This window comes from Athene cunicularia (genome assembly GCF_003259725.1).
Source record: "Athene cunicularia isolate RWA chromosome 5 unlocalized genomic scaffold, athCun1 chr5_part3, whole genome shotgun sequence".
Taxonomy (NCBI): domain Eukaryota; kingdom Metazoa; phylum Chordata; class Aves; order Strigiformes; family Strigidae; genus Athene; species Athene cunicularia.
The window spans coordinates 2,112,783-2,136,419 of NW_020799103.1; the positions used below are offsets into that span (position 1 = coordinate 2,112,783).

The 23,637-nt window shown below is 35.6% G+C and overlaps 1 protein-coding gene across 8 annotated transcripts in view; it reads right to left on the bottom strand.

The window, feature by feature from the left end:
• PPFIBP2 (PPFIA binding protein 2) overlaps window positions 1-23,637 on the bottom strand; it is a 102,986-nt gene that overhangs the window by 63,627 nt on the left and 15,722 nt on the right. For 6 of the 8 annotated variants that reach the window (XM_026850728.1, XM_026850730.1, XM_026850731.1 and 3 more), the window contains exons 2-3: window positions 17,130-17,227; window positions 2,831-3,045 (exon numbers count right to left, since the gene is read on the bottom strand). In XM_026850728.1, the coding sequence (XP_026706529.1) occupies window positions 2,831-3,045; window positions 17,130-17,196 (282 nt within the window). In that variant the 5' untranslated portion in view covers window positions 17,197-17,227. The remainder of the gene's footprint in view (window positions 1-2,830; window positions 3,046-17,129; window positions 17,228-23,637) is intronic. The other 2 variants (XM_026850727.1, XM_026850726.1) reach the window with 1 other exon arrangement.

A 23,637-nucleotide genomic window follows, 5' to 3' on the forward strand; every position in this document is an offset into this window, starting at 1 on the left:
AGCACAGCGGAGGACTGGGTCATACACTCTGACTACTGCCCAGAAAACGCAGCCATCTAATGTTTCAAGCTGGCAAAAATAAACACGAATGCTTACAGAATGACATCTTTTCTACACTGTCCCAAGCAGGCTCTACTGGTCCATTTTCAGTTTAACATGTGTTAATACCCCTTGGCAATGGGAAGATTCAGCTATATATAGCTCCACTGTGACTCTCAACAGTTGAGACCCACAGTCAAATCTACCAGCAGATAAATATACTGGCTTTAACAGGCATTGCTCGGAATATATTCTCTTCCCACTCAGCTGTTGCTGAAAAATTCTATAGATACTTTTATAAAGCATGTTTTCAAGTATATTAAAGTGCCCTGTATTGCAGTCATTTGTTGCCTCTGTCCTGGACAGATAACTATAAACCAAATCTGAGACAGAAAGGAAATAAAGAGACCAGTGATTATGTTTCAGCAGAGCACTTTAACACATGCTTAAAATAAAACTTTGAAGTAATTTCAAAACTTCACAAACTCCACCAAGTCAGAATTCTGAACTGGGGTTTACTGTTTTACTCCAAGTCCCTGTGAAGACACTAGGGGAAAAAAATTCCTTGATTTTAACACACAGTGGAACCAATCTCTTCTGAACGTTAATCATGATCGAATGGCAACCAAGACTCTTAAGAAATTTAACATATTCCTGCTAAAAGGTCTGGTTTTACCGCTACAAAAACACAAAGCATGAAATAAGACAAAACACAGCATAAACTCTAAGACGAATCACATTATTTTAACAAATTGCCTCTACCACACATTCCTCTATTATTTCTTCTGATCTTCTCCCTTTCCTGTTTCCTCAAATTTCAGAATTAGGCTTCTGAGAAAAAACATAATCAGGCAAATATGAGTAAGTTTTCAAGAAGTAGCATTTCAAGGGTCAGTATATAAAGCTACATGATTATGTGGCTTGCTTTAGATATAAATGTTCCCCTAGAAGGAAGATCATGTTTTTTGACCCTGGAAATGAGGCTTTCACTCATGCTTAAAATAATTTTAGGACCACTATAAGAACACTAGCATTTCTCTCTACTAAGAAAAGGGTTCCATAAAGATGTATAGAATAAGAAATAAATTAACAGTGTAGAAGTTCATTTAAAGTTATGAAATGAAACTGTAACTAAATACATTCTCTCATAGCTCACCGAGTCAAATGCAATCAGATGTTACTGCAGCACTTAATTTTTAATGCTGAAATTACTACCTGCTTTGTGATACGTCACGTGGTCACTAGCAATACTAAAATATTTAACAAGAAGCATTGAAACTATACACAAAATTGTTTTATATGAATTCTCCATGATAATCCCATTTTTTTTTGTTCTAAGGCCAAATAATTTACAATTGTAAGGCATGTGAAACACTCCAGATGTTCACTTTGAGGCAAAAATTTGTATACAGTTCTTAAGTCATTAAAAGTCTATAGTTAATGATGCTTTCTTCTATTTTAGCTTTGTCAAAAGATTTGTGCAGTTACAGCAACTATTAAATCCTCCTACTATGATACACAGTAATAATGTCTCTAAATTCAGTGCTAACTTTGTCAAGCCTATTACATCTATCTCAAAGCAGCAACAGCACAGTTACCGTGCCCATATACTGTAAACTCAAGTATCTGATAAGTTCACAGATCCCAGGCCACTCAAACGCAAAAAGGAGACTTTTCAAAAAGCACACCTTCAGTTCCACAAATGGTATGCCTCTTCCTTAGAGGACTGTAGAGGATAAGCACAAAATTCAACTCCACCAAATCACTGAAACATCAAATCATCACCAATGGTTCCATAAAAAAAAAGAAATAAAGCAGATGCTTTCAAAAGAGAAAGATAGCAAGGTAGTAGCAGGTATGAAACATGATGTCTGATGTTTTCACACTAAGCATATCTAAATTTTCCCACATCTTTGGTATTTACACCTAGAGCAGACAAACCAAATAATGTAAGTTACAATTGTTTACAAAAAGAAGGAAAAAAAATAAATCAGACCACAAAACACAACTTGGCAGTATTTCATGTCTGATAAATTTCACAGTTGGAACTGAAGGAAAGGAAGACTCTAATATGACCAGCTGTAGTACCTATAATCATCAGAGAAGATTCCTGATGTCAGCAACAAGCCAATGTGCCTCGAAGCTGGCTAAAAGGCTAAACTCCACAGCCTTATTTATTTAAACACTAGGTGTAGTTTAGCACACTAAGCAGCAATTAGCAAAGCTGCAAAGCTACTTGAATTCTAAGGCCAAGGGCAATTTTCTGCAGAATTTATTTTTCTCATTCTAGTACCATTGAGCCTGAGTTTCTAGATGATACTCCAATACAACCAAACAAGACAAAGAAGGTTCAGTCACTCTAACCTGCAATCCCAAATACTGCTGTGTGGCACAAAGAGGACTAGCAGGGATAGCCATGACTGGCTCAGAGACCTTGCAGGGGAAACACACAAGGAAATAATTGGGACTTCTATTCCATACTTCTGTTTAAACCAAAGTGCTGGCTGTTAAATGCTGACAGGAACTAGTCTGGAGTCATCTGACTCCCATTTCTGCACTTTCCCATAAAAGCCAATATAGGGCAGTAGCAAAACACAAATTCCGATTATTTCCATAAAGCACATTGTTTGTAGTCTTGATTAAGGATGGCAGCTGCAGTGATTTTTAATACAGTTTTCAAGCACTTATTTAAAGTGAAAAAGAATAATGAAATAACTCTCCTTGAAGTATCAAAATACTTGAACCAATGCTGTTTGTAAACAAAATGAAGAAGCTATAAATAACTACTCACCAGATTCTCTTCAAACCACTCCCGTATACACACTACTGTGGCCCCTGGAATTTGATTTCGCAGTGCTTCTTTCTCTTGAGGATCCTCTAGCATTTCCAATGCCATCTTTAGATCTTCCAGCAGATGCAAAATTTGGAATGTGCCCAAGTATACTGATGGAGCAGGTGACACAATATCGTAACCACCATTAGCATACTCTGTAGCTGATTTTGTACCTAAAACAAGTAAAACCAGGAGAGACAATAATGTTATATGATTGTTTTGTAAGTGACAAATATACAGGCACTACACACCACAGCATTCAGACTTCAGATGCTGACAAGTATCAGTATTTCAGCCTTAGAAAAACTTGAGTCAGTCTCCAGATAAATAACGAACACCAGAGAATTAAATGTGAGAGGTATGTACAAGCATATTAAAGAATTCTGACCTAGAAAACATTTGCAATGTTTGTTAAATTATAGATGCCAAAACCTTACCACGAATGACCTGTAATTTTCCATGGTTACCATGAGATGTCACTAACTTCTCAGCTACATAGTTAGAAGTCCCCACACAGAAGAGCAGTGTTAAGAAATGTAAGGAAGATTGATGCAGTCCTTTAACAAGAAACTTAGATGAAAACAGATCGTGTTACCAGAATCAGAAAAATATGTGACCTTGAGCAGGTTTAAAACCCTCCCACAGAGAACAAAACTCAAAAAGTTAGCAATAAAAATGGCTAATGAAACTTTGCTAGCTCTCTAAATTACAAAAAGCTCTCTAAACTATACCTCCCTCCTGCCATATTATTTTGTCAAGAACAATAAACACAGCAACAAATATCTTACTCGATGAAAGAATTATAAATAATACAAATCCTAATATCGCTGAATCTTTTTGTCTTGATATCCTGTGTTTCAATGAGATGCACACTAAAATGAGCTCTCTTTTTTCAGTCCTGAATTTTAGACCTTGATTTCATTTAATATCCTTTTGTTTCTTTAAGAACTATTCAGATGGAAAACTTCTATTCGCTCTACTTTTTACAATTTTTATTTACTATTCATTGCCTCATGTACAATCAGGTCTTCATTCCTGTTCTCTCTAGCATAAGCAATCACATTCTCCCCCTTTATTTGACTTCATGGGAGATTTTTTTGAGGCTTTTAATCATTCATACTGTACTTCTCCCAATCCTTTTTATTTTGTAACATTATGTTGGATCCACAGAACATCTAGTATTCCTTAGAAGACTGTATCATGGATCTACACAAGGGGATTACAATAAACACCATACTATTCTTTATTTTATTCCTATGTTTAACATCATTTTCATCTCAGTTATGAAAGGAACAGAAATCTTCACTAAGTCTTTGACAATTATTTGCTAAGCTTTTATCCTGAGCAGATGTATCTAATTTGAAACCTAGATGTACATAAGTAATTCAAATTTTCTACCTGAACACACACTGCTTTGCACTAATCAATGTCGGTTTGCCTGCTATGGCTATTTATCTACCACGATTTGGACATTACAAACTATGTTTGAGCCCAATGGTTCATTTTATTTTCAGCCTGATATACAATACTTCAGTACACTGACTCAAAGTTCTGGTACCCTGAAATGCCTTCTGAACCCAGATTAGTTTTTAACCAGAATGCTAATTGATCATTTAATCTTAATAACTGTTTCCCATCTCAGTTTTTGTGTCTCATTTTGTGAATGCTTTACTCAAAGCTTTTGGGAAAATTCTAAATAGTATTAACCAGGTTTTCTTCAAACACTGCTTCAATGACGCAAAGAACACTGTCAGATCCATTATCTTTGAAAAAAAATTGTGTGGTTTCAATTCTACTGTACGATTCATATGTTATTTTGTTTGCTTTAAACAATGCAAAATCATACATAGAAATTTCCAAAGTTTTACAAGGCTCAGTAGTAGGGATATTTTTGTGTTTCACAGTCTTAACCTCTTCTCAAACTCGGAATATTCCCTGTTTGATCCTGTTGACTTCCGCTGCTTCTGAGCTTATTTTAATGCCTCAAGTGTGAGATCTCAATTTCTGGCTACGACCAGGTCCAAGATAAAGTTTCTTCAATATCCGGTGCAACAAGACTGCTACACAAGACAACTTCACCTCATAAATCAACCTTGTCCTCCTGAATTATTTCCTTTTGAGGAGATGATTGACTAACTGTTTTGCTGGATTTGAGTACTCTAATCACTAAAAGATATTTCTTTTAAATATTTCTATACTCTCAGCTACTTAAATCAGCTTAGTTGTTTCTGCTTATGTACTTCCTAATGAAGATTAATATTAAACACCAGCAACTAAAAATAGCAGATCTCCAAATTCTGTAAGAGCCATTTGGATCATATAACCTCTTAAATCTTGTCATTCGGCCAGAGTGGCTCACTACTTACTTTCCAAAAGAGATATGCACACAAACTAAAATCTGGCACTGTCTTCTCAAGTATCACTGATGGCACTTTTAAAGATGTGGCTTCCTTGGTTATTGTGATGTTCAGACTTTTAAACTAATTTTTTCACTCTTTCTTTTGGAAAACTCCCTGCTATTTTTTTCTGTCTTTAATCTCTTTAATCGTAGCAAGAAAAAGAACTGTCACCCTTCAGAAATTCAGTTCTAGAAAGGAAAAAATTCTCAAGTGCTGGAGCACAGGAGACCAGGCACACTCCATATGTATGCTTTAGTTACCCCAAGCTCTTCAACTGACTTTTTAGACTGGCTGAACTTTAAGCATCCTCAGTGTCTCACATTTTACACAGCAGCGGAAGGTCATAATTTCTCAGAACTGGGTATCTGTTTAAGGCACATGTGCCGAGTTTCCATAGTTGTAATCCAAGGTGGGTTTTGTCCTGTTCTGTTTAGGGACGTTTGGAAGGTGGTAATATGTTTTTACTGGGAAAGAACATCAACTTGACGTCTAGTGATTGAGACAAAGTCCATCTTGTTTTTTTCTTACTGTTCCCTTTCCTGCCTCAAGTTTTACTCCATTTCAGTTTGTATCAAATAAGAAATAAAAAAGAAACCAGAAGAAGGAAGTATTTTTTGAAAAAAAAAAAAAAAAAAAAAGAAAAAGGAGATGCAACAAATGAAAATTGTAAAAGACATCCTTATGGTAAACTTGTGTTCCTTGAATGACCTAACACCACACAAAAGCTGATATAACTTATGATTTACCCCATACTTATGACTGAGAATTCATTTTAAGCACAAATAATACAAAATTTTAAAATGCAGAGACAATAAAGATACTTTCTTAGCTACAGATATTTTCTTAGCTAATAACAGTAAACCGACAGAGCAGTATTCATTTGCTTACATTAATAAAGATGTAAAGATCTTACAAGTGAACTGTCTGTAAATTCTTATACACACTAGTTCCTTTAAACCCTGACAGGAAAAACATCGCTGATTAATAGCAACTACAGTTACAATGAAGGAAGCAGAGATTGAAAGGCTTGATTTCATTCATAATTTAAAATCTTTCAACTAAGGTTATTATCCATGAAATAAATTATTAAAATATATATATCTATATATCTATATATATCTATCAGTACTATTCAAGATTTGTATTTAGACTTCAAAAAGCAGGCACTGGTGAGAGAAGAATGAACCCATGTCTGATAATATATATCAGAAAGACAAATAAAACCCCAAACCATATCTGTGACCTTATTATGCTGAGAATACTGGGCATAATTCTGAGACGCGCTGAGGGTTCTAGCTTTCAGCAATCAAATTGCCACTACTTCCAAGTCACTGGGATCACAAATACTAAGCAAGGACTTAGAAGTGCTTTCCTTTGCAGGATAGGGGCCAGAGTGCTCAAGAAAAGATACAAAGCCCTCCCATGAGTAAGTCTCCTCGCCTGGAACAGGAGCTACCCACAGATCTCATGCACCACCAAGAGAACATGACCCTTCACACCTCTCCATCAAACACACACATACATTCCTTTCAGAAATCATCTTTAAACTGGCTTGCTATGGGTTGCTACTGTAGTACCTTTTTCTATCCTGGATGAAATACAAAACTAAGAATTCCTCTGAATGCCACAACTAATGCATTTTATACTAGGTCAAGAAATGCAGAAATGCAGAGTTCAACTCAGCATTTTAATTCAGAAAGCTTCCTGTTTTACTGCTTTAATTCAAATGAATCACAGGCTTGCTTCTCTTATTTGCTTTCCATATAGTTTCATAATAAGTAGGATATATATTGCTCACCAGAAGGAAAAAAACACACCCTGAAAAACAGAAGTAAAAGTGCGTAGGAGTAATTAATTATATTTCTTTGCATTAGTTTAAACCTTCACATCATGCTGCAAAGCACATTAAGTTTTAGCACCAGAGAGTAAGAATTTGGATCTCCTGGCAGATTGATGCAGTGATGCCACAGTGCAAACAGAACTCTGTTACTGCTATACTCTACCATTAACAGCAATTAATTTATGTGTAGCTTTACTAGAGATAGCTGAAGTGGGGAAGAATGTGGTTCAAGCAGGACAATTTTATAGATACTCAGGAAAAATGAGTGCAGTTTTGAACTCTTGCAAAAATACTCATTTTGTATAGCCTTGAGCAAGTCAGTCTCCCCGTGCCTCGTGTTTTCCCAGGGGTAAACAGGACACAGGGGAATCTTTTGTCATTATGTTTATATAATACTCAACACCATGGTTTCCTAGTGTACTACTGGAACACAATTAATCATCATAAATGTCCACCTTAGAGGACTAGAAGAGAAAGGAAGGGGAGAAAAAAGTATTGCGACCAAGACAGTGCAAGCAGCTCGAGTCTGGCTTCCACAGACAGACGTGGATGAAGGAGGTTAAACATTGCTGCACAGTATACGTCTGGTAGAAAGAATAACAAAGGTGATAAAAAAAGGAAACCAACTTTTAAGTTACACATTTCCTACACCCTGACCATGCAAGCACATTTTTAGTTCAAAGTTCCTTGCAATTAGCTGAATAGCTTCAAAGAAACGCTCCTTTTGGGCAAATACATAACCTATTCAGAAAACAACACTACTGGTGGCTTGCAAAAATAAGTTACTAAGCAGAAGTAAAGAAAGAGACAGAAAGCCTTGGCAGTTTGAAAATGCACTCTCCACAGTTTGTATCGCATACATTCATCCATCACTCAAATTTCATCAGTCTTCGCAGAAGATAGTGTTTCTGATCTCTCACTTTTCCTTGCACCTTCTGATCCCCTGCATTCATCCTTATTATCTCAATATTTTTGTTCCAAAACTGAGTTTTAGAAAAAAATTCTCAGTAATGCACAACTCAGCCATCGGTGGTTAAAAAGAGATTTTCTTAAAACTACTGACTCTTCAGTCCAGAAAACAGCAAAAAAACCCAACAAAAGCCCCACAACAAAACTCAAAAGAGATAAGGATCACTTTCCATCACACTGAAATACTCAAGGGTAACAGTTTGGATATCTGACCAACAGTGGTTAGAACCAAATTTTAAACATACATTTTCTCTGGCTTTTCAGTCAATCATTACATTGTTAAAGAACTTTTAATTTTTTTTACCTGAGTTTTTACTCAATGACCGTATAGGATGTCCAAGATCTTCCTCTCTCCTTCAAGACTACAAAGTGTAATTTTCTTTGAAGTACAAGTCTCTTTCTCATGAAGATAGCCTTGAAAATGTCAGTTTATGTAAACTAGTAGTAAGGTCTGGATGGGACATAATTCAGCCTCCTTGTCCTAAGCCTTCTGCCAAAGAAGTGAAGAGGTAGCTCACACAATCCTTTCTTCTAATACTAATGTAAAATACATCACAAATGGTGTGTTTTGAATCACAGCTCATATTAGCTTCTCCTCAAATCTCTCCTGTTAGATCTTTAACTACAGGGAACAGTAACTGTTAAGCTGGATTAGCAGGAAGCCCATGGAAAATATTTCCAAGCCTAGAAATGTTAATGACCACAGTCAGATCAAAGTTTCATGCAGCTCGGACGATTTTCAACTGAACTTTATTTACAATCACGCGTTGAATCCTTGAGACAGTTTTCAAGAACTGTCTATAATTTCTTATGCAAATTATCTATGTAATTACTCAACCTTTTTCCTTTTACATGCTTATAGACTCTAAGCTGTGATGTGCAGCACATTAGGTACTGTATACACAACTACAACAAAAAGATCTCTCCTATCCAGAAACACAAGCTCAGCGGCCAGGAAAATGGATTATGCAGATATGATGGAGCTTTAAGGCCAAGTCTCCATTGCACAGGAAAAACAGGATCGGCGCATTTTATTAAAGACAAAGAACAACACATACTTGGACCAATTTTCTCTCTTTTTTTTTTTTTTTTTTGTATTTACAAAAAGTGTATTTAGGGCCAGCGAAACCATTAGTCTAATTAAAACAGTGTTCTGAGACAAGAAGACATCTTTTTTAGGACAAAATCCATATCTGTTTGTAGTAAGCACTAGTAAGCTACTGATAACATGAATACTGTTTCATGTAAAAAATTAATCTCTGAAAGCATAGGGAAAATAAGAGCATTCAGTTTGTGAGGAAATAAAGACATCTTGCTTTATAAAATTTACACTATTTTGATTTTAAAAATTATTCTTTCAAATCAATTTCGTTGCCTTAAAGTAGGAAGTTGAGAAGCTATGATTCTGAATTGAAAGAAATGCTATTTTTGATAAAATTTCTTAAACTTTAGATCTTAGAGATCAGTTCACTAGCCTGTTAAACAACTGAGTGGTTCAAGTACTGCAAAACAGATCACATCATATAAGTCACAAAAGAATCTTTGTCTCTCAGATTTTCAATCCTGTGGGGTTATGGCCATCATGGTTTAACTGCCTTTCTTTGCTACATGTTGTGTCTGCAGCTATTTATATTTCTGCTTCTTTTCCATCCTTTTTCAAAACTTAATACAAATACCGATTATGTATGGATTCTGTTTTGCATAAACACAATGCAGTACTGCATTTTTGGTAAGTTGATGTAGGTATATATGCCATGACAGTATTTTGAGGGTTTATATTGACAGAACTGTTTATCTGTAGTCAGAGATAAAAGATTTAAATTAGAATATTTCAATTGCAAAGATTTCTCCACCCTGAATTATTTTTAACTTATTTTCAAGAAAACACCTGATTTTGTTTTGCTAGAAATGCAGGAACACATGCAAGAGAATCTGAAGACCAACTTGATCAATAAATCACTGTTTGACTTGGACTTTCAAAGGACAATTTTATCTTACACAAAACAATTTTAAACATCTATTTTTGTAAAAAAATCATTAAGTGTTTATAGGAAACAAGTTCTCTGTGCTTTCTGCTCCATAAGATTTTGTAGTACTGTCCTGTTTACAGAGGGAATCTATCCATCAAAGAGTCTTCACTCTCTATCTTGTGCTCATACCCCCACTATCTGTGAGAAAATATGCTTAGGATAGTGAGAGTATGTGAAGCATGTTTTGGGACAGTAGCCCAAATAGTTATAATGACCTCTTGCAAAGTTAAGCCCTCAAAATTGAGGAAATTCCAACCTTCAGGTTGCTCTGGTAACCCTGGGTAAGGAATGAGTAGACAATGCTGCAAATGCACAAGGAACATGCAACTTGCCGTGATTTTCACATGCTTTTAAAACACAGATCAAAACTGCACCTGAACAGTTACGTGAGGTCTTAACTTGAAGGCTACAGCATGTGCAAAGCCCCTGCAAAATACAGCATCAAATGGCTGTAATGGTTATTCAAGGGTGCGCAGAGTTCACGAGGCCATGTCTTAGATGTTGTTAACAAATCTAAAAGAAAGACCACAGACAGCCGATGTGAAAAAAGCACATATTAACTAAAAAGACAGTGAAATGCTTTTTAATTTTTAAAAAGATTTTCAATTGTTATAAATCTGCTATTGCTGACATCTAAGGAATTAACTAATTAGCTCTTCCAAAGTAGAATATCTGAAGCAACATGCCAGCACCTAACAAGCTATAAGCAGCATTATAAAATAAACATTGAATTACAAATTATAAACCCTAAATATTTGTGTTCAGTTTTTATATTTTCCCCTTTAATGTCCAGGGAGGTTAAAGGTCACCATTTGTATCTTTTTTTTTTTTTTCCCCCCTCACAATGCTCTTGATATAGAATTTTCTGGATCTGTTACAACAGGAAGTTAAATATTTCTCTACCAAACACCTGATTTCAAATAATTTATTATTTAATTTCCTTTTTCATATCTCTATTGCTCTAAGATCTATACGTAAATATGCCCTAACTAATGGTTTCAAACAGGCACTATAGTATCTTGTATGGTACAACTTTGCAAATGCTCACTGGAATTAATGCATAGCAGTAACAAGATAAACAAGTCCTGTAGATATATTATTTCTTTTGTTCAGAAAAAAGCCTAAATTATTGATTGACAAAGAACAGAAAATAAAAAGAAAATACACTAATCATAACTGAAGCACAGTCTATTAACACAATTATAATTTATTTAGAAAATACAAGAAAACCACTGCAGCTGTTGCTGTTCAATTACTTTGACCGATAACAAAAGAAATTGCTCATTATTTAAATTATTGTTTTTTTCATATTTATTTCAACTATAGTCCGTGTCAGTTCAATGCTCTAAAATGACATTCTACAAAGATCTCTATTAAAATGATAAAATGGTATACACCTTTACTATAGAAAACTACACTTTTGAGTTTGAAAAAATGGTGGAACTTGAATAGGACAAAAGCGAGAAAAAATATAACACCATCTGGCAGTGTACAAATTGAAAAGGAAAAAGAGAAGCTATTCTCTAGTCATTCTACACAATCACAAGAGGCTCACACTGTCCATCAGCTACATGTCACCCAGTGTGTAGTTCACATATGACCCATCCACCCCCCCGACACACACCACAAAAAATAGGATTAAGCGCTCTCTGTCTGATCTGGACAGTTTCAATTCCCTTGTGAAGCAGAGCAGAGTTGTCTATCTCCTTCACTTAAAGTGCCGTGAGACCAGTCCTTACATTCTGAATGAATCCTGTGATGACGTATAGGACTTTTCATGGGTAGAGGATGAGGTCACTAGGAAGTATTTTGATTTCCTATTATTTAAAAAGGAACTCTGTGAAAATCTTATTCCACAAAACCTAAAATTCATCCAGAGGGGTTCAAAGGAGAGTGTTTGTATTTTTTTGTCCACTCCTGCATTTTTTAATCCAAGTTCTAATCACTTAATAATCTAACACATCTAGGAACATAGTGTAGCTCTGGAACTTGAACTCTACTGTTTTCAGAGTAAAATTATGATGGGTTAGAACAATAAAAGAAAAAAAAAGAAGGAAAAAAACCCCACAAAACCCCCTGCAAACAGGTCCTCCTTCAAATTCTGGCAAATAGATCCCATGAGGAAAATACCTTAAACTTGATTGAAATTCTAGTTCATCTCTTAAGTATCATTTACTCTAAAGGCCCCTTTTCCAGCAAGGGTGTGGGAAGTGGTTGGGTTTGTAACACACAGACAAAGCAATGAACTGAAAATAATCGTTCTGCCATCTCAAGAGAAGGGAATTTAAACATCCGTACTTGGACAACTGACAAATTTTTAAATTCTCTGTATTTTTTAATCTTTCGGCACTAATACTGAAATATCAGTACATGCCCATGTGATAACACATTTAACTTTCTCATTATTTTTCAGGAAGCAGTAACTGCAGGAGCTCTGGTTAAAACAAAAATCATTAATTGTACTAGCTGGTGAATTTGAAGAGACTCTGGAGCTGCAGCAGACTAGAATATTGTGACAGGAGTTTTTATATCTTACAATTATGGTTATTCTTCACAAAAGGAAATAATGTATTTCCAGATTGTTGACAAAGACAAGCAGTTTGATATAAAAGTAAAATAAAAAATATTTGAATTCATTAGAACATATAACAAAGAAAAAAAACAATCAAAATGCAAAGAAACATATTTTAATAAATGGGTACAGGCTGAATAAAAAGGAAAGCAATGACTTGGTCAAACCTCAGAGGGAAGCAATGCCAAAGTCATGCACCTGAAATAAAGAATGCATAGGCAGATCTGACTCTGGGTGCCTTCTTCAGACAAAGCCTCTGTTTGGAGTGCAAGTCATTCTAGCTAATGGGTAAGTCATGTTCATTGACAATCACATTAGCCCTTTTTGCTATTTTAGTCAAATAAGACTAAATAAGGCTAATCATTTAGCATGCCTAATTTATATAGCTATGAGGGTGGGTTATCAGTACAGATGTACTGAAGCATAAAAGACTTGGGAACACTGACCTATCTGTCAAATTTGATCAAGCCCGATGAAATTCAATTTGTTAATCTTGCTTCACAATCCTACCCTCATGCACTCAAACGCTAATACATTTTGTATTGCACTAAGATGCACAGTCTACTTTTTATTTGGACTAATCAGGATCATGTATGAGCTATGTTAACATTTGAAATAAGGGACATGACTTTTAAAATTAGAAGACTAAAAGTAGGATTGCAAATCTGTAAATATGTGTAATATGTATGTGTATGTTCAGATCCTACCTTAAAGGACAAGGCCACAATCTACTACTTTAATAATAACTAATACTTCAGTAATAACTACAGCTAACAAAAAAAAAATCAGGACTGTTTTACCACTAAACAGAGAGAATGCTTGTTTTGCACACACACACACACACACACACACATATATATATATACACATACACAAATCTACTCAAGCTTCAAAAATTAACCAATGCAAATTACACATCCCTGGACTTCTTCACTTCTCTGAAATAGTGATTAATGCTCATTTGGTGCCTAAAGGAAAGGTTTCTGAGGCCAAGAGCATAGCTCTCCCAGTACGCCCTTAGGCTTCACTCCCAAGAAAACATCTTTTTCATCAGCTGCCTAAGTTTTCAAAAGTCGTGAAGTTTAGCCTTAGTCTTTGAATCCAGTGCTGCCTAGAGATATCCACGGAAGCTGGATACCATGAACTGAAGCAGCACAAGCTCTGAACAGTTCATTTTTTGCTGTTTCCAGTCTATTCTAAGAGCATCTACATTTGCACAGATGATTTGTCCAATATTTGGTCATTATGGTATATATAATTCTGCAATTAGAAGACTCTCAGTCCTGATTTGTTTCCTGACAGTCCTCTGGTCCTCCCTCTGAAGGCGTTTCCTACCTTATAATCGTTCTCTTGCCTCTCGCCATACAGGACAAGAGAACATTCTTGTTTTCCAGTCCCTGCTCAAATTGCATACAGAAGCTTACTGGATTGAATTAGAGAGACTCAAACTTGAATAATTACTATGTTTCTCAATTTGAGACAAATTGGGATAATAACTGTATCCAAGTATAGGCTCCAGCAGATATATTTGGTCCTTCGATCATACCAGACTATTCAAGAATCAGTTCTGGAATACACAGAACATTAGCTAGAAGAGAATGACCATAACAGACTTCACTCAACCTGTCTTAAAATGTCTTATCTATGTCTAGTAATGGAAAATAATAAGTAAGGTAAACAACTTTCCCACCCAACTAAATTTTTACTTTATGTTATAACTAAAAATAAGTAAAAGAATAAATCAATATGATTTTTTTTACTGGTACAGGTAGATAAAATTCTGAGATCACATGGGAAGTATTCAGTTAACATTGATGAGACTTGACATCCCCATTGTCTGTGAAATATCTTGGTTCTCTTCCCATTAGACATCTTTATATAAGCCTGTTGTTCATATTATACTGAATATCAGTGGACATTAGACTAAAAACGTAATAATGTGAAGTCATAAAGCCAACTCTCACGGAGAGGTTGCAAATTTGCTCGAGACCTAGCCATGCACTGTGGAAACAAACTCTACATACCACTAGCATGCCTGAATCTTTTTGTTTTAGAGTTCGGGTACCACCACCACCAAAGAGCTGTGAAAAATGAGTGGGGAAAATGAAAAGAATATTAAAAACAAACAAACAGAAAAAAAATCAAACCTGGCTTCCAACCTCAATTATTTTTCTAGCATGAAACTAGAGTAAATATGGGATTTTCTTTGGTAGTCATATGCTGTTATTTAATCAGGTATGCTGCGTACTACAAGGCTATCTTTCCATACGATGGAAGAAATACCCAACTCTAAACAACTACTGCCTTACCCAAAACTAGCCTCACAACAACCATTTTTCAGAGCTCCCATTCGTGGAAATGCTACTGAGTAGCAATGTTACCCTCTCAGTGGAAAAACCATACAGCCTGTAAGTCTGCAAAGCTTTTTGGAAGGGAATATGAAATTGCACCTTCAAGTAAAACTGAAGTTTTTTCCAAACAAAACACAGCACTGCTGAGATAATCCAGGCTATGGACCTGTTTGCTGAATACATGGTCTTTTATTGCTCATAAAGGGAGATAGTGGACTACTTGAGATTATGTTGGAAGCACGATCTATTAACTGAAAAGATTAATCTGAAGCAGACGAAATCCTGAAAATCTTCAAAATCATGACAAGTTTTCTAACCCCCTCCTCCAGATGAAAACATGCCACAAACCTCTGACAACTGATGGAAGAAAGGAAATGTCTAATCTGAAAATCCATTTAAATAGAATATGCCTATTCTTCTTTCTCTTGATTTTTCTACGAATGGAATCATCAGTGAATCCATGTTATCACCCATACGTGCTGGGCTATGAAGAAACCATCACAGAAGAGAAACATTGAGTTAAAATTTCCAGACGTATGACGATGAGCACAGTCTCCGTAGCATAATTAAAGGGACACAGGTTTTTAAGTTACTTTAGCTATTTTATAGCACTAGCCAGGATCATAACCCAGGGTTTGCAATGGCTACAGAATGATTTCAGTTCCTTACTTCATGAGTTATGGTTTAGGACTTGCTTTTCTTGTGCTCTCTTTACGTATCTCAGGGAAGTCCAATGCTTCCCTGACTATCTTAATTTGTAAGAGGTGAAAAAATAAAATCCCAATTAACTTCTGTTGGTTAAAATCCTGTTTGAATAAGGTTTTGCATTCAGAAAAAGAAGGGAGAAGGAAATACATATCTGAATTTGCCTGGAACTTGTTTGACTAGTGTGAAAATTTATATGTGGAGCTATATCTATTACATATTCACATTTACACTTCTGTATATCTTAGCACTCTGTTAAAGCTTGCACATTTAGATTAAAGTGAAGACTCATATGTGCATGAGGGGAAAAAAAAAATCTAGAGATTCTTTAAACTAAAAATCCTGGATAATGACTTCCTGACTAATCATGGTTAGTCTGATTGCAACAGTTGAAGCACCATATTAGCCCCTGGATAGAAAGCTTTACTAGAAGAGCAGGAAAAAAAGCAGGAAGCAGCACAAACACAGCAACAAGAGGCTGATGTCATCTTCTTCATCATTAGGGGAAAAAAATTAAAAAGAAGGCACAGCATGGGTGTCACTATTTAAAATTATAAAGCTTTAGTGAATGCTTTCCCATTGTGCACAAGTGAGATCATGGCCCTACCCAGATACTTCTTTTAGGAGCTCATACTGAACGGTGTGTGAGCACAAACCCCAAGGCTACTGAGTCCTAACCACAGAAATCAACTTTGCTTCTTATAGAGAACATTCTGTAATGTTGAGAGAAGATTTTTTTAATTGCCTTACCATGAAAGCACCAAAAGACAGCAAATTGTGTCTTGCATCAGATGCATCTCTAGTGGATAGGTGCCTAAAGAGAAAATCATAGCTCCACTGCTGAATATAATGCCAACAAGAAGATATGCTAAAAGATATTTTAAATATACACATCATAAATAAAGAAAATTATGTATACTTTTATATATATATATATATATATATATATATATATATATATGCACACCTATTTTTATATATGTATGCATGTGTAAAAAACAAATATATGGTATGCAGCTAACCAGAAGCCTTGGTGAAAACTTTTTTAAAAGACAAACTGAAATAAAAGACTAACACATACAATATGGAAAATTTTCGCATGAATTAAGATGCATTTAAGCTACCATATAGCATTAGAGCAAATTAAATCTCTTTTACTTCAATATTCACACATCTGAGTGAAATTGTGGGTCTTCTCCCTTTACTTTACTTTAAATTGTCTTCACACAACTGCTGAACCAGAGAAATCTACATGTCACAGAGAACTTGACAAACTGAGAATAATTTAAAAGGTTAAAAAAAAGAACAAAACCCGGAAAATTGCAGGAGGGAAAAAGACAAACATAGTTAAATCTTGAAATAGTTTGGTGTAAAATAAAGCGTTATTATACCGGCAATGATGTCATCCATCTGCTCCAAAGCTGCTTCCAGCATATGACTAGCGTCAGAAGCCATCATCTGTGGATTCTTCAGAATTTTACTCTTTCTACAGAAAAGACAGAAGAAACCATGTTTATTACACTAAACCAGACCTGAGAGAAAAATGTCACTGTTACCTTATGAATTAAGCCACACAAGCAAGTTCACACTAGCAAAAATACAGCCCAGTAATATGAAAAACAACAAAATGGTTTGTATTCTTGATAGATGACTTGAGATTTCTGAAGTTTTCATTTATAATTCCCCCCTCCTTTTTTTTTTTTTTTTTTAAGATTTTACTTAAAAAAGGAAATGCAGATGGAAACAAGACAAAACAATCTCAAATACTTAAAGCTTGAGATTCCCCTAGTCGTCATCCTTAACAATGGTTTCCTAGATTTAAAATTCAGTGCATTTCAGCCTTTTGCACTGTAGGGAAAATGAGCATTCACTAGGTTTTAATGAAGTAATGAACACATGGGGAAAAGCACGCTTAACCTACAGGCAGAACTCCATAGGAACTCTGCTTTTTGACTGCTGCCTTAAGAGTAAAGACTACTCTGAAATAATTTTTACCCCTCCTTTCTATATCCCCATTCAGACTTTCTGCCACTTCTTTCATGACACTGAAAATAAAAGTTCTTTCTGTTCCAATAACCAAAATGCCCCAAGCATGAAGTTTCTGAAATTACTGCTGCCTCTTTAAAACAGGATTAAAGACATCAATGTTACCATCTGACATTAAGGCTAACAAACAAAATGGTCCAAAATTAGTCTCTGTTTGTGAGCTGGTGTTGCTGGACTCTTAGTCATGTAGCATTCACTACTGTCAACAGATGACATTTCAAAAGAGAAAAGAATTTACGCTGTCCACTTCACTGCCAGTGAGAAAATCCTCTCTGAAATAAGGCTCTTTTGCACATCACTTCATCGCTGAAGTATGAAACCAGTGCCCACACAGCGATGAACAGGGATTGTACTTAGGCATCATTTTTGCAGTGCTCTAACACACAACTCAAAATACTGACAAAGCTATTAAAGAGTCACAGAATTTTGATTTCTCTTCCATGAAGTATGCAAGTCAGTCTTCTGACATTAAACCTCCCGATACAGCAAGCTTTTAAAGCTGTGATTCAAACCTGTTCAATTTTGACAGCTTTCTGAGCACCACCAAAGACACCTGTCTGACAATGACTACAGATACCCTTCAAATGATGCAGGTTGTAGATAAATGTATCAGCAATGGGCACATGTTTGTGGGGCCAATTATTCCAGTGCTACCGCAATTATTCCGATCACTAATCTGTATTTATCATGCGATCACCTATGGTAAGAATTCAATTATTTTGAATTTAAATAAATACTACAATAATATCTAATGGCAATTCCCATAGATGAAAGTATTTTTGCGCTGTGTTCATCCAGTGACAGTTCAGATGCTGGCCACCACAACCAATCATGACGGGTTGCTAAACCACCCATATTTACCTGCTCAGTTGGAGCCTGCCTAAATGTTAGAATGCAGAATCAGCAGCCAGAAGATAAAGTCAGCTATAAAATGTAAGCTTATCCATTTTTTGTCTGAGGGACCATCAGGAAAAAAAGGAGAAAGAATCCCTAGAAGTACACTTAAGGCTGAGTCTAAATTACTGCACCATAAGAAATGTTCAATCAAAAAAAGAGAATTTTCACTAACAAGTCAAAATTATTTGCTTCTCTTACAAATGAAGAATCCTGAGATGCAGGTTTTTCTCCACATTGCTGGTGAACTATACACAAAGAAAGCTAATTTATTAATAACCTGAGTGTTATCAGTAAGGTGTGTGAGCCCTATGTCATTCTTGTCAACGTATACAACACCACTATCTACACTATCCATAGGAATGAGAGTCAAACTGCTACGTTCTAATTTGAGCTCTGCCATTTATAGACTGTCATAATGGGTAAGCTATTATTTAACTTCAGATCAAATTGATCTGAAGAAGAATATGAGAATCCCTTATCAGAAAAGAGAAGAAAAATCTTTAGTGTTACCCAAGGGAAAGATTAATGTAAATGAATGGTTGGTTTTGGTCTCTCCATTTCTGTCAAAACAATAATTTAAGTATGAACACTGCTAAATGTAACTGAATTTCACCAAAATGCACTTGACCCAACTATTTCATTCAATGGCATTGGCAATAACATATGCTCAGATTAATCTGGAAAGTCATTAAGTCAGATGATAGAAACTTAAAATTTCAGAATGCTTACACATGTGAATTTTACAGACACTCCCTCTGACTCTGTTGCTTCCCTTTGTTGATTTTGGTAGATTTCCATCTTATGTTGCCACATTTACCTGCCAGTAGGCTTAGTAGATTCACTAAATACTATAGAGATACCTGATTCTCAGCTGCAATGAGTCTCCTTCCTCGCCATCTATCTCCTAGTTCAAAGCAACCATAATGTCAGTAATCACCTCAGAAAAAGGAAAAGCCACCTACAGAGAGAAGCTGTCAGAGGCACCTAGGCTAACGTGCTCCTCTGGCAGATGTGGCCACCAGCCACTCCCCCAGAAATCTATGGCCACCAGCCGTGTTGGTAAATCAGGAGAGTAAGGACAGTAGGCTGGCTCAAATTTAGAAGGGAGAAAAAGAGGGAAAAAATACTAAAAATAGCATAGTTTCTATTGCTAGATTGCACTGCATGCTCACCCTTATTTGTGCTGTAAGCTACTGCTCCGTGTGCTTAAAGCAGCTACAGCAATACACAGTTGTTGCTACCAAGAAATTCAAGACTACCATTTCTTCTAAACATCAAATATAGTATTTGACCATTTGTAGTGAAAAAGGTACAGAAAATGATGACACACTGTATTACAAACTTGACATTTTACTTATAGAAAAACCTTCAATCAAGACCTTGGCACGAAGCAGAAAGTTTTTGCTGAAAAATACTACCAGAACTAAGTCTTCTACCTTCTCCCAGCCTCCACACTCTGCCTGTTTTCTCACCTGTATCCACAGTGCATTTGCTGCTTAACTGCATTAAGCTAGAGTAAACCTGCTGATCAAACGATTTATTAATAAAAGCAATGTTCTTTGCTCCAGAGAGATAATGTAATATTACTTGCTTGACATCTTTTTCTAGACAGACCTGTTGCTTGTGCTTCAGGCAAGTCTTACTTTCCCAGACACTCCCTTCTTACAGTTTGTTCTGAGCAATATTATGAAAAGAGCTTGTTAGATCTCACACGCTTTCAGATACCATTTCTGATCTAGTCCTACAGAAATACCTGCAATTGGAGATTTTAAAAAATTGTTATTAAATAACAAGACACCTCTATCAGTCCCAAGGCATGGCAAGTGCCTCAGACAGGATCCATCTGTTTGCTGGTATTTTAATTCCTTTTACAGTTTTCATTCCTGAATGACATCAACAGATGCAGAACACCATGACTTATCTACCTATATAAAAAAATACATATATTTTGAAAAAGAAGTTGTTTCAGCTTTGGTAAGGACTCAACAAAAACGATAACGTTATAGTACAAGCTTTAATATTAGCAAATTCTAACTTTCAGGAATTATTAGATTAATTCATATACTAGCAAAATACAACAATCAATCTACTCACCTTTTCAGGTCCCTAAGAAGAATTTACTTTTTTGCTTGATCAGTAAAAATTGTTCACTATTAATAGGTAAACTTTTACTGTTAAGCAGATGTAATGTAAGTCTAAATTATTATCTAGCCTTCTAAGTCATATGCTCATACTAATTTAGAGCCCAGCCCACAGATAAAGATATTGCAACCCTGTTTGTTATAATTATCTAAGTAATAAGATCTTCCAGGAAGTGCAGACAGAGCGAACTAGTCTGAACGCCCTAAATCTATTTTGCTCAGCTAGCTTTACCTTATAAATCCCAATCTGAGATTTGCATTTCAAATAAAATTAAAAATCTGTTAGAACTATAGTGCTTCGAGCCAATATCCCTTGCAAATTTCTTAACCTACTTTCTGTATGTAAAACTATAGCTTACTGTGTCAAAAAAGAACGTCATATTTAGAAGATGTATTCACTATGAGCAAGATGTTCTTCAGAATTATGAAAAACCTTAATTAAATTTGAATCTTTCATGGCTGCCTTGGACCAGCAGCTGTCCAGAGATTAAGAACATGAACATTTAGGCAACTCATAAATCGGATGTTTTTCCAAGGTTGTTCCTAATAATGTGGTTGCCAACTATCAGTTATGGAGAGGGGTGTGGTCTTTGACAAAAACTCTTGAAATCCACATCTTGCCTTTCTATCAATGCTTTGGGTGGCCTACAAATTCCTCCTACATTTAGAAGACACAGCTAATTAACTACCATCCTTTTTTTTTTTTTTCTGGGATGAATAAATACATGTTTGTGAACTGTTTGAAGATTCAAATTCGAGTATCGCATTGCTTTGTACTTAATGGTATAATGAAATATCAAGTGGCTTCAGAAGTTCTCCACGTTTTTTTTTCATCTGCAAGATGACTCCTGAGCTGGAATGAACAAATGTGCACAATTTCCACCCCCACCATTTCCCACCTTGCTTCTCCCCCAGCCACATGCTGTATTGTATTCAGTCACCCCACAGGAACACAAACGCTGATTCAGCTCTCCAACCTGGCTCAAGAGTTCTCATGACACCATCAAAAAGTTATAAATACATATTTGGATCCTGGCCTTTTAGAACTTGGCATACCTCTAAATTAAGTTAATCCTTAGTCCTAAATAACCATCCACAGCTGCTGGGAACAGAAGAATTTCTGATGATCACTAGAATGACCGCCTAAGGAACACTACTTACACAGCACCCTCCAGGACTATCCAGCCAGAAATCCTATTCATCTGATTACACCTTGATTTTCATTTATTTGTTAATACAGACACTACTTGTCCTATTTCCCCTTCACATGCTTCATTGGAATAGGCAGAAGGGTAAACAGAACCATCCTTCATTGACTACCCTTTATGTAATAAATAAAAAACAAGACTATACAGTCTTGTTTAAGAATAACTAGAATGGGAATTAAGAACATAAATATATTTTCAGCTAAAAAGTGTAAAGAGTCCACACTAGGGAAGCTCTAGAGAGAAATGTAGATTAGCCAAAGTTGAACAAAGACCCGATACTCAACTATTTCAGGTAGGTGGCAGAAGAACTTGTAAAGTCTCTAGTCAACATATTGCTGGGAGTCCTTATATGAAGGAACATCCTTAGGTGAAGCACAGTACCAGTACAGTACCTCCATGATGAAAATGAGCTAAGATCTTTAACTAAATATGCTAAAATAACTTATGGGGGCAGCTGGGTATTACCGTGGCACTGTAAAACCACCACGTTTGTGCGCTGCTGATAAAAGTTAGAGCGACGAGCAGTAAGAACTATGCTGCTTTTAAACATGTTATACTAAATAATTTGATTTAAAATATGAAGGGAACTGAATGTAGTTAAATTTAATGCATTATGAAGTAGCAAAGTCAAAGCCAAACATCTGTTTTCAAAAATAAACCCATTAAGTTTGTTAATATGAGACTGAATTTCAATTTTGGGGGAAGGGAGGGAGAAGGAAAAAAGGAAGCAGCCTTAAAAATATGCTAAATGATCTGACTGATACTTCACGATGCTTTAAGAACACAAATCACCTCATAGTAACTCCTCCACAGGACTCATGGATATTAAGTTACAGTTGTTATTGGTACCATAACCAAATTTCCTGACTCATGTTTGTACAAAGTCTCATCTTTACATATAAAAACTGATGCTGACAGAATGGCATGTGCAAAGTGAGGTTTCTTCAGCTCCTCTCTATAGCTGTTCTATCAACTGTAGAAAGCCCTTCATTCCTTCAGTGTTGGTTTAAACATTGCTCATAAAAGCTTAAAATTATGAAGTGTGTTTTTAAATTGTTATCAGATAATTTTTGTTATACACAGTATAAAGGGAAATGTTATAGCTTCCAACTTTGCAAATCTTAATTGCATTTATTACTTATTATTGTATTAAGAAAAAAAAAGTTATTTGAGTACAGTTTTCAAGTAGCTACTTCCAGTTTCTAGCTAGTTAAAATTTTAAAAAACTACAGTGAATAAATGGATTTAAACTTCAATGGAGTAAAGCATTACCTAGTAAAATACATGAAAGTTTCTGAAGCAAAATGTGAACATTTCTGGTCTTAAAATAAAAGCAAACATGAAAAGTCAGATCTGGCACCGTGGTTCACATTTAGTTATAAAAGTATGACAATTCAGAAGAGTCAGACCCCCAAAACTCTGACATTTAAAATAAACTACTTTTTTTTTTTTTTTCTTTCCCTTCTAGTCTCAGGTATTCAAGGTCACAGCTTCAGATTTCCTTCTATGAAGGTCAACATTTCAACTAGGTCTTCTAAATTACTTAAATCCAGATTCAATGCCTGGAAAACTGCATCTCCTCCCCTAACCCCCACCCTGACACCACC